Consider the following 12,241-nt stretch of genomic DNA (forward strand, 5'->3'; position numbering starts at 1 on the left):
AGTTTCACTCAATAATGTTCTATCAGTCAGAATTTCTACCTATGACGCTTCCAGGTGGAGGGTTCCTGGCTATCACTGATTGTGCAGCTACACTGCTTTGCCCTTTCTAACAGATTTTCTGTGGTAAGAAACACAGTGAATTATAAGTAGTAGACAAGAACATCTAGAACCTCTTGGAAAATTCCTCATGAAGCAGGGTGATGGCACAATAAAAGCCTCACCTGGAAGCACTGCTTTTAGACAATGCAGAGATAAAGGCAGGATAATTTGATATTTATGACTAAACCCCTTTCCTACCCTCTGAATCAATACTGTTCAGTTTCAAGTATGTTCTGCTACATTTGCTGCATTCTTCATGAGTTTTTCCTTATTTCCTACAACTTTTCTGAAGTGTTGATTGCTTTTAACAACTTTTTTCCTGAGAAGCAATCAAGCTATGTCAACTGTTGAGTAAAAATGTTACCAAACTATGTTAAATTTTGAATAATATTTAACTATTTAATATTTCATCCAGTGAAAAGGCTACAAAAGGGAGAGAAGATGGGAAGAGAAGCCACTTTTTCATCTTCTCTGCCCTTTCCTATCTCATTTGTAACATGATGTAGGTCTGTAGGCAGAGGCTGCCTTGTTTTTATTGATTGTAGTTGTTCTGGAAATCTTTCTGGCTGAGGCACAAAATAAAAATGATTTAAATACGTAAAACAATGAAGGGTGAGTAGGATTTAGTAGAAAAAGGATCCAGCGCTACAGTCAAAATCCTTCTCTGACTGATGATATTAGCAGCAAATTTGTTGTTTCTAATATTATTGAAAGCAGCAGCATTCTTTCCATCAACATATGGTGGCCAGATACAAAAGAGGGCATGGCTCCTGAGTTCCTGGCCTTCTGTTTGATAGAAAAGGTGTAAGCTGGGCACTGTCATCCACTACAAAGCATTAAGATTTCCTGCATTGCGTTTTAATTATCTTACAATGGAGAACTTCAACCATATTTTATTAGGATAGGCTACAGAAACAAATGTAACTCTTTCAATATGGTTTAAACTACCTCCTCCAAGACAATTTCCTCTAAATGAAGATCTCCTGCCACTAATAATTAGAAGGCATTGTGCAATATTCCATCTTTTCCCCAGCTGATTTTTAAGGAAAAACAACAACAGCAATAGGAAAATAGAAGAGAGCTATGAGTAGAAGATGGCATCATCTGGATCCAAATAGCATTCTGTGAATAAGGCAGGACTATGATATGATAAGCATCTTATCTATATCATACGTGAGAATTGAATTCAGACTTCATCTTACTTAGAATAGACCCACTGAAATAAAAATGTAATCCTATGCAAACAGGAAACTAGGCACACTGGGCAGCTAGAGTCTCTTCCCCTAAAAGCACTAGTATTTTGGTGTTCCTTTTTAACATGGGAGAATATTAAAAAAATAGTACCCTCTATCTATTTTACCCTCTAAAGTGCATGGGAAATGATATTCCTGAAAGAGACAACCAACAGCTTAGGGGACCAAAATGAGACAACTATGACAAGTGATGGATCTTGACTGCTATTAAGGGAAGCAAAGTGGGAAACAGATCTTATATACACTAGACAATATGCAAATGTGTTCTTCTGTAGTACCATTTGAAATTGATGAAATATGCAGAATAACCTATTATACTACATTCCCTCTGCTAGAATCATTTTAATTTTTTTCATTTTATGTACTTTTTAAAAAGTTCTCCTCTGTTCTTTCACTCAAATGTGGAGTGCTCATGTAACAAATATAATAAAGAATGCCTATAATAAAGAGTGCCCAGAGAGGTCTGCCTGGCGCCATCGTTATTTGTTTTTCGGCTCCAGGCCAAGACCTTTTTATTCAAACAATATTTTAACAATGTTTAATATTTATAGGTTTTAATTGTGCAGCCAGGGCGTTTCCAGGTTTTAATTGTAATTGTTATTTATAATGTATTTATTTATTTCTGTGAGCTGTCCCGAGGCTATATAGCAAGGGGACGGCATATAAAAACTTTAAATAAATAAATAAATAAATGTTGAACTATTTTGTAAATGCCTTTCCTTAACACATACACATATTCTTAAATCTCTGCATCATACTCTCAGGGTAGTGTACCTAATTCTATGTTCATTTTCTCACTCACACCCCAGTTAGACTTGCAGCATTAGGGAAATTCTAATTAATACATAATGCATTGTACCTTTTAGTGATTTCCATCTAGATCCCCACTTGATGCCAAGCTCCTTCCCATATTCTTCTCCATACCAGACCAGAAGCTCAGAGTGAAGGAGGATTATCTTACATACTCTGTAATAGATTTTCCCATGATATTGGAAGGCAACAAGGTTTTGCTCTTCCTCATTCCTTGCACAGTTAACATACCTGGAAAGTCATTGTTAAGATAAGAGGGCTCATCCCAGGAAGCTGGAAGCCAGAAAAGCACTATAAACTACGATGCAGCCGGCTCACAACTTAATTTCAAAAGTGATTCCATTATTAAATATTCCCAATGTATTTTTTGGAATTAGGAAGAGAGCATTAAATGTATACACAGGGGAAACTGCATATTACATGATAACAGTGTTGCAGTGATCCCCTCTTTTTTTTTTTTTTTAAGACAAAGCAGCTTCAGGAAGAAGTGATGAAGAGTAGCAGAAAAAAGGGGGGCACTAAGCTTTTCCCATTATCTTTCTTTACCTCTCCAGCCTGATTCCCTAATATGATATCATTCAAAACAAATGTTCACAAGGGCAAGCACAGATTACCACTTCGGGATCAAAATGGAACATAAAACCTGAAAAGTAAATGACTAACAAAGCACCCTTCTATCTCCCATGTGGGTTTGCTCTATATTCCCTCCTTCTCACAGAAACTTCATTTAAAAATAAATTTGGGGGATGCAAATACTATTATGAAAGTACACACTGTAGTCACAAAAGGCAATGAGGTTCAAATATTCTTAACAAGTCAAATGTATAAATGAAAATCATATCCCATTATCCTCTGCAGTACACAGGAAAGACTGATTGACAGGTTGATAAAAAAGCAGCTTCTGATAAAAGGTGAAAATAATACACCACCTTGCAAATCTTGGTTAGACTTATCATTTTGCTGTTCTTGCTTAGTGTTGTCTGCCTAATGGACTACAATTGCTAATTAATTCTGATTTGCTTTAATATTGAATTTTCCATATGAACAGCAGAATACTTTTTATTATTTTGATTAAAATCTATGTAATATGATAAGCTGCAGTTTTAAGCTTATTTAGCTTGAATTCTCATTGAAATCAATGGACTTGACTAGCTACACTAATATTAGTTTAGTTAGCACAAAATTATTTACATCAATTTGTAAGCCATTAGCCTCCTCAGCTGTACAAAGACACTTGTTTAAAAAGCCTCTTCCTATTTAGCTTCATCAAGATATTTTTTTTACCTCATCCAGTTGGAATTAGTTTCATCCTTTCCATCAATATAAGTATAGTAATTTTGCCCTCTGGTAATCTGTAATTAAGTAGGCACGAACCACATTCATCAGTATGGAAAGAACACAACAATATGCATAGTAAAAAGTTCTATTTCTGATCTAACATATTAGCTCAGTGCCAAGCTCAGCTCTAGTTCCTAGCAAATGAGAGAAGTCTACCATAAATGGCCAATAAAAATAATGTTGAGGTTTATTTAATCTAAGTCTCATAAAATATTGTTTTGAGCTTGTTTATATGTGTGATTAAGTCTCATAAAACATAGCAGGGTTATCTTCTGAATAAATATGCATGGAACTAGACTGCATGGTTGAAAATACTTGTTTGCCTACAAAGTGCTTAACATGCAAGATTTTATTAAGCGGTTTTAACCATTTTAAAGTCATATGCTCAAAACTGGTAATACAATATCCTTGCCTCAGATTATTGTAAACTTCATCATTATTATATTTATAAAGTGTCTAAAATCAACTATACAATAAAGATTATTCCTTCCCTACAGGCCCACTATCATTTATTGGATTATTTTGCACACTGCCTTTCTACCAAAAAAGGCATGCAAGAAGGCAGCTTACAGAAATAACTAAAATGGAACAATGATCATTCATTCATTCATTCATATCAGTTTTATATCACGCCATAGCCATTGCTCTCTGGGCAGTTTTCAAAGAGGTAAATAATACATGTAAATACAATAAAAATGTAGAATTACATATTTTTTCAAACAATATTGTTAAAACAGTTCTCAAACCAAGAGAGCCCTTTACCAGCTAAATGCCTTCTTTAACCAAGATTTGCCAGCCTGCAGAAAGACAGCAGAGTGGAGAGCAAACCTAGTTTCTCTTAGGATTGCTGTTCAACAGCCTGGAAAGAACCACAGAAAACATTCTCTTGAGTCCCTCCTAAACATGGCCTCTCTAGAACAACTGGCCAGGCCTGGGTATGAGAGAAGGTGGTAGCCTTGTGGCAAGCTACCATACACTCTTGCACTTTGTTCAATAATAGAATACTACATGGCACATGTTTGTCTTACCCTCCCCTGCATTTCACTCAAATTGCCTAGCTGTTGTTTTAAAATGCTGGGTGAATACTGATCCTTTTAGACTCCCACCCTTCATCTTATTAAAAACCTGGAAACATGATTATGGAGGGTAACCACTTGGCTTTTGTTGCTACTTCTTCCCTGGAGAGGAAAAGTGTTCCTATTGAACATGTTCATGTCATTTCCATATCAGATTCACTGCTGAATATGTCTGTATTGGGTCCCAGATTCCTAAGAAGGGGTACATTTAATGTTAGATGAAAATGCAACATAATTTCAATACATGTACTACCTTGTAGCAAGATTGAGAAATGTTTGGATAAGACTGAGCAAAACAGATGAGTTAAAAGTGTCCCTAATCATGCTAGACACTGTGAAGGTTTCACAGAACAGGAGATGGAGTATTTGCACATTAATCATACGGAATCCTGGCTTATTAAATTAGAATGAACACCTTGATAGTACTTGTGGCCTGTTCACTCCAAATTTGCTTTTTATATAAGCAGGTAAACAACTGAGGCCAAGATAATTTAGCATGATTTACAAACCTGGGATTATAGTTCACTGTGACCCCTCCAAATCACGATCATAAACCAGCTTTAAACTGGGGTTGTTGTTTTGGATTGTAATCATGCAGAATGGAAGTAAACAGCCTATATGAACCAATATACTGTTATTCACTTTGTGGCTTAATCCAGGATGTCTGGGTTGTTTTTATGAATGAATACAGACTCTATCATGTGTGAACACAAACACCGTGAGCACCATTTTAGTAGTAGAATAGCACTAAAATAGAAGTGTTATAAGTAGTAATTTTCTATTCTTTTCCTCCTTCTCTCTTTCTCTTAGTTTTATGATGCACTGTTTTATATTGCTTTAATAATTGTTGTTTTATTATTGCACTACTATAATATTTTACACTGTGTAAGCCATCCTGAGTGCTTGTCAGAAGGACAGGATATAAATGTTTGTAATAAACAAATAAACAAATAAATAAATAAATAAATAATCAATCATACCATCCATGAGTAACCACTGTTGGCTGCTTCCTCTTCCTCTGACATTCTCCCTTCATAGGGCCCAAAATGAATTCCTGGAGGCAGAATTTCTCCTTCATTCCAGACTCCCTGACCAGCTTTAGGGATACCTGAAGGGCCAATTCTCAAACCAGGAGGCAAAGTAAGGGTTGCTCTCTTTTCCAGTCCTATTTTTGCTATGGTATCTTCAATGAAAACAGGAGGACCATGAACTGAACATTCATCAATAAAAAATATCAGGCAATATTCACAAACTAGAAAGTGAAAAAGAGAATTGAATGCTGAGTTATGAATAATGCAGCAAAAAGTATTCTTTTCACACCTGAGTCAGCTTTTCAGATTTTCATACAAATTCAAATATTTCAAGTTGTAAAAGTTGCAGAAGTGATGTAAATTGGAAATTTGGATTTACTGTGAAGTGTATTTCTGGTCAGCGAAAGCTAATGCTGACAGGCAGTGTGCCTACCTCTTCCATTTTCACCATCCAGCCCACAACTGGGCTATTTATTTATTTATCACCCAACAGCTGAAGCTTTCTGGGTTATGGTTTTACCCTGCTAAGCAACCCAGCAGTCTGGGTTCACAAGTCCTATTCCACAACTTATGAAGCAACCAATCATGGGTTGTGGAGTAAAGAGCAAAGAGGCAAGTATCCTAAGCTAGTCTTTCCCCCAGGTCCCCTTCCAAGCAGATAAGGACAAAAGGTTTTCTAATTAAAGCCTTTCTAGTGATAAAGCTGCCCAGGCATAGGAATGGGTGTCATAAGTACTTGTTAGGGGACAAGTGGCTGGAGAGCATCACTTGTGAAAGGGATCTCAGGGTACTGGCTGACTGCAAGCTGAACACGAGTCAGCAGTGTGACACAGTGGTCAAGAGGGCAAATGCCGCCCTTGGTTGCATAGCCAGAAGCATGGCTTCTAGATTGAGAGAGGTATTACTACCACTCTATACGACTCCGGTGCACCTGCAACTGGAGTATTGTGCTCAGTTCTGGGCTCCACATTACAGGAAGGATATAGCCAGGATGGAGTCAGGGAAAGCCATGTGAGGTGAGACTGAGGGAATTGGGTCTCTTCAGCCTGGAGAAGAGGAAACTCAGAGGGGATCTGTTGGCAACATATAGGTATGTGAGGGGGTGTCACATGGGGGTGGGTAGAGACCTGTTCTCCCCTGTGGAGGAAGGCAGGATGTGCTCCAATGGAGCCAAGCTCAAGGAGCCAAGGTTCAACTTGTATGCCAGGAAGGACTTCCTGACAGTTAGGACCCCAGGGGCATGGAATGGGCTTCCATGGGAGGTGGCTGAAGCCCCATCGGTGAAGGTGTTCGAGGATAGGCCAGACGTGCACATGGGAGGCATGCCATGAGCAAAGCCGGCTGGAGCTGGGGGGTCAGACTAGATGGCCCAGGAGACCCCTTCTGACTTGCTCTGTTTCTTTGTTTTTCTTGTTGTTACATGGGAACAGGAATAGGGTTGTTGTTGTTGTTAATTACTTCTCATACCACATATATTGGCTGAAACAGGGAACTGCATTCTACATCAAAGTTAGTGGTTGTAATCCAGGAACTTCTTGCAGGAAAGACTGATTTGCCTTCTTAAAAAATGGAGTGCTGTCATAAAAATTCGATAAATTTAATAGGGCCACAGGCTAGCAATCTATAGATGCATACTGATATATTTTTAATTCTGCACTCTTCAAAAAGGAAGCATAAAATACTAGTTTACCTAACACAATGAATTTTATTCAATATATGTATAATTTAAAACCTGAAAAACTTGCCATAAAATGAAAAATAAACACAGATAAACTATTAATATTTTTCTAAAAAGGTCATAGGAACTGAAGATGGAAAATGCTGATCAGAAAAGATGTCACTTACACAAATAATCATCATCACTAGGTTCATTTATTTCCATATAAGTTTTTCTTTCTCTCTTCCGCAAACTGTATGTGCTAACTTGTCTGTGCTGCTCAATTTTCCTTTTATCTTTTTCTCCACATTCATTTTTACTCTGGAAATCTGCAGATGAAAACATACTAGCTAATTTTTAGTGTATAAACATATGGAAAGCAGCAGTATGAGTAGAATATGAGAATTTCAATTCAACCATTGTTATGTTAAGATGCATGTAGAAAAGCAAGTGTTAGTTCTAGTCTTCAGTGACACTATTTACTTGCATTAAAATATATACTGAATGTGCTGTCTGTGTCTAACAAGTCATATAAGGGGCAGGTATCAGCTGAACACTTCAGATGAGCACATCAGATGGGCACTAAATAGTTAAAGGGTGCTTCCAGATGCGGCCTTCATAACCCTGCCTCATTTACTGAATTTTACACAGACTCCGGATGACTATGTCTTCAATCATAACCTCCTGTATTTTCCTACTGCTTCTTCCAGCTTTCCCCATACTACAGAAGAAGAAAAGGTAGCATTGCTGCACAATGCCTAATGATAGTGCTAGAATCCCTCCATCCAAGAAGTACCTAAAGTGGGGATTGCTGTTGGTATAGTCAGATGGCATAAATAATTAGCATCAGAAATGTACAGATAATATCTGATTCGTGTTGCTATTAGAGCAAGAATAAAAGATACTTTTTGACTAGTGTTTTCCAACTGACAATTCAGCACTTGGTCCCTGGCAACTGTGCACAACTGAAATTATATGTAGTCTCTTCTAGTCAATATCAACTCCTCCACCCCCATTGTCAGCTGAAACATGCAAGTGTGACCAAGCAAGATGACACATACTGGACAGCTGCAAGAGCATATTTGCAAAATAGCAACAAAACAAATAATCATTTAAAAATGTGAAAATATTTGTACAGTTCTCTGGGATTGAAGACAAAATGCTGTTTGGACATGAAAAGCAACAGAGACTGTGTCTCAGTTATTGGCAACCAAGATTGTGAAGGGCAACAATTAGTTTACCATTCTTGGCAAGCAGCTCACTAGCCAGTCCCCACAACTCACAATTGAAATTGTTCTCCTGTGAGGGTCTAACAACCTCTAGAATAAGTCATGAGTTATCAGGATGGCTGAAGATTACTTAAGTCATTGTGCAGGAAGTGATCCAGCCCACCATGGTTACTTACCCACAATAGATTGTCATGTTATGCAAATCCAGTCATTGCTTTCCAGTGCTAAACATGCAGCTGTAATTGTACATTTAGTTGTACAACAGCAACTATTTAACAAAAACAAAAATATACACCATTTCATCTAGGCAGCTAAACTGAAAGATACACATTAGCAATAGATAGACCTGGATTGATATGAAGTAGTATCATCCAAAGAGATTTTCAGGTAACTGCAAAGTATTACATTAAATGACACTACATTATTTTGGTAATTTACCTGCAGATTTTGGTGTCCATTCATCATCTGACTCAGAAGACTCATTTGCAGTCTTTGGGAGCTGCCGTGCATAATACATAAATGCTGGTTTAGGAGCAGGAAGACCTAATAAAAATATCAATTATAAAGGATTTTCTGACATTGCTTTGAAATACTGCTTCCAAACCTTTGTGTCTGTTCAACTGATGTCAATACATGGCGTTTGTTTGCAGCAACATGTTCCTCCCTCAAGAGCCAGAGATCTGGGTTCAGTTATCACAAGACACAAGCCAAGAATTGTCCAACCTTTGTTAACCAAAGCAGAAGCCATAGTGGTTGGAAATCAACATGCTTTTTTATTGCCATGTGATTCCATCTAGTCGTGGTTTAAACAACCCACAGATTGTCATTATGTGTGATTGACTTACTGGACTGGATTCAAATTTAGCCATATTTAGAGTAGACTAATTGATTTCAGTGTGTCTACAATAAAGTATGACTAATCTGGATCCAACCCATAATCACCAGCAAGAGGATAAAGGAAAAGTCAGAAGTTAATATGACATCTCTACCCAATCTGCAAAATTTCAATCTGTTACAGATTATATTCAACCACAACTATTTGTAAAAGCCCATAGTGGAAAGATCAGTCTGTCATTTCAAGTCCAAAATACTGTCTTTCTCTAAGCTCTGCAACTATTCCTATTGTTCAACTCAGGATATGAAATGAAAGATAGTGGTCCGGATCTGACTACGGTAGTGGCATGCATGTCCCACTGAAATCAATGAGAAGTTCTAAATGAGTAACTCTCATTGATGTCAAAGGGAACTAGGTACAATTCTGTTAGTCCATATCCAGCCCACTGACTTATCCAACCCAACCCAATGAATTTAGAAAGTTAATTCTTTAGAAGAAACTAGATCCCACAACCCAAAACCACAACTCCTAAATGCACTTGAAGCATTCTATCCCCTGAGTCACATTCACTCTAATTAACCTCTCTGCTCCTCCTGTCCTGAATTTGCGTGAAGATGCAAACCTAAACTTTTAACCTGTTTATGAAAGGTATCAATACAAGATAAGTTGATAAGTTCTACAACTGAGTTGAATATAGTAATAGTACTAAATGAAGTAGGTACATAAATTTTAGACTTCCAACATAAGCTTCAATATAACCCTAAGTAATACCATCATCACTTCCTTAATTTCCAGCCATCCTCTCACCCAGTTGAATCATGAATTCATAGTTCTCCTTCATGTTCTTATAACGAATTTTCTCCCATTCTCCCATTTCAGCCCACTGTTCTTTGGGAAAATAGATGGACAAGCCTTTAAATATATCTTCATTCTAAAACATTGGAAGCAAGTGGGTACAGGCACATACATGAAATGTTTAAACTTTCCGCTTAAACATGTTACAACTAAACATTAATCAATTAATCAGTGTAATAAATGAACATTAATCACACATTTAAATTGGCACACCCATTTAACAACAACCAGTTAACTGTTTGGGACTGCTGTTGGATAACCAGCTGATGTACAGACTGAAAAACTGTTGTAGTTAATCTGGGAACCACATATTCAAGACTGCATTTGTGAATAAGCAACCAGTAGTTATTTTTGTACTACATAGCGAGGGGTGCTCCAAGTTCAGAATCGCAGCTCCAACCTGGAGTAAGTATGCAAGGTTGAGCTCAAAAAAATCCAGTAGCTGCATACATGTTGTCCAGCAGCCATATGATTATGCTGTTAATCACTTAACATCCCTAATTATTATAATAGAAAGTATTCAACTTTTTCTGGAGCACAAAATATTAAAGATGGTCTCTGCAATAGTTGTTCACTTATCTAGTTGAAGTGTTTTCAATTGGAGGGATCCTACCATTAACAACCAAAAGCTATTGTACAGCTATCCCATTTTTTTCCTTAACAAATTTTCCAAAGATGTAAGAAGTGGTAGGAGACCACAGAAGTGTTATGGGAGCAAGATGTTATCATCTGCCTTCAACTCCCACTTCCACTAAAGTAACATTCAATTAATTAGGCAGTAGAATGGTGAAAATAAAAGACTTCTCTGGAAGCACCACTACTCCCAGGGAAGGGTGTGTACAATTGTATCCTAAAAGTATTTGTTTACTGCATTTGTTTAATTGAAGAGTATACTTGTGAAAAACCCTCTTTCACTTGCAATCTTCAAGATGTGCTTTCACTGATACTTTGTTCATTTATTTCTGCTTGAGCAGCTAACTTGCTAGGAGCCAGACACTGAATAACTCTTCTCCTTTATTTATTTTCTTTCTAGGAGTTGGGAACCTGTGACCATCCAGAAGTTTCTGGCCATCCAACTTCCATCAGCTTGGCCAGTTCTGGGTGATAAGGGGAGTTGTAGACCAACAGTATGAGAGGCTCCTCATCCCGGCTCTAGCAAAAACTATGCTACTCATTAGCAGCACAATCCTATACAGTTTCCACAGAATTCAATCAAACTTACTAATAAGTAAAGCTACAAGGAATTGCAGCTTAAACTTTTATTGTTTTCCCCTTACTTTTTTAATGCGTATGTCTCATCTTTCTTTTAAAAAACCCTCAAGGCAGTTAAATACATTAAAAGCAAATAAAAATATTACAAAAGCCCTGAAAGAAGCAAGTTCCAGGCAGAATAGCATGTCTCAGCTAATTTGATAAGAACCCTTTGGATGGGATTTGCTCACTACTTTAAGTTCCTCACCTTGTGTTTGTGCCCCCTTTTCTTATTTTTGCCATTCTCTATGGAGACCCTCTCTCTAGAACTATTTTTGTTGGTATCTGAAACTCCCTCCTTGACTTCTGTAGGAAACAAATGTGAAGGAAGCACCTCATAGGTCTTATCCTTCAAGGGCCCTCTGCTCAGATCACTTTGATCATTTCTCATAAGCCTTTTCCACTCAGGAACGTGGCCTCCAGCTTCAGCTGCCATCTTTCCTTGGGCTTCATTTTGGTCTATCTCCCCCCTCACCCTTTGGGACCCTGCCCCATTTGACTCATCTTCTCCCTGCACATAGGATTCAATTTCCTTTGGTGCCCTTCCTTTCAACCCCTGAACTTCTGTCCCAGGGGATCTCTCTTCCCAAACTTCCCAACCTTCTGCCCCATGTGGCACCTCCTGCCATTCTCCTTGGGCTTCTGCCCCAGTTGCCATGTCCCCCTCAAAATCCCGACTTTCCATCCCTGTCAGGGGATATTTCCTCTCTGTTCTGTGACTTCACTACAGTTTAATCATCTCTCTCTCTCGCAATCCCCTCAGCCGCCACCCAACCGACTGGTACCCCCCCCACTTCTCTCCCCTCC

General features: G+C 37.9%; 1 protein-coding gene across 1 annotated transcript; it reads right to left on the reverse strand.

Moving 5' to 3' along the window:
• Positions 1-1,455: 1,455 nt before the first annotated feature.
• LOC123026063 (histone-lysine N-methyltransferase PRDM9-like) lies at positions 1,456-11,870 on the reverse strand. Its single transcript, XM_044435298.1, has 8 exons — positions 11,643-11,870; positions 10,136-10,259; positions 8,932-9,036; positions 7,453-7,593; positions 5,557-5,828; positions 3,447-3,514; positions 2,212-2,393; positions 1,456-1,487 (listed from the first exon to the last, which is right to left on the reverse strand). The coding sequence occupies exons 1-8, from the start codon at positions 11,868-11,870 to the stop codon at positions 1,456-1,458; spliced, it is 1,152 nt and encodes a 383-aa protein (XP_044291233.1).
• Between the last annotated feature and the right edge of the window lie 371 nt (positions 11,871-12,241).

The sequence above is a fragment of the Varanus komodoensis genome, unplaced genomic scaffold (genome assembly GCF_004798865.1).
Source record: "Varanus komodoensis strain SLA01 unplaced genomic scaffold, ASM479886v1 scaffold29_1, whole genome shotgun sequence".
Lineage (NCBI taxonomy): Eukaryota > Metazoa > Chordata > Lepidosauria > Squamata > Varanidae > Varanus > Varanus komodoensis.

Excerpts from the sequence above, each read along its gene's own strand:
- LOC123026063 (XM_044435298.1), bottom strand. The coding sequence starts at position 11,870 with ATGGCAGCTGAAGCTGGAGGCCACGTTCCTGAGTGGAAAAGGCTTATG. Across the intron at positions 10,260-11,642 it reads AAAGGGGGCACAAACACAAG|AATGAAGATATATTTAAAGG; the intron begins GTGAGGAACTTA and ends CCAATGTTTTAG. Across the intron at positions 1,488-2,211 it reads TAGATGGAAATCACTAAAAG|GAATATCATTTCCCATGCAC; the intron begins GTACAATGCATT and ends TGTCTCTTTCAG.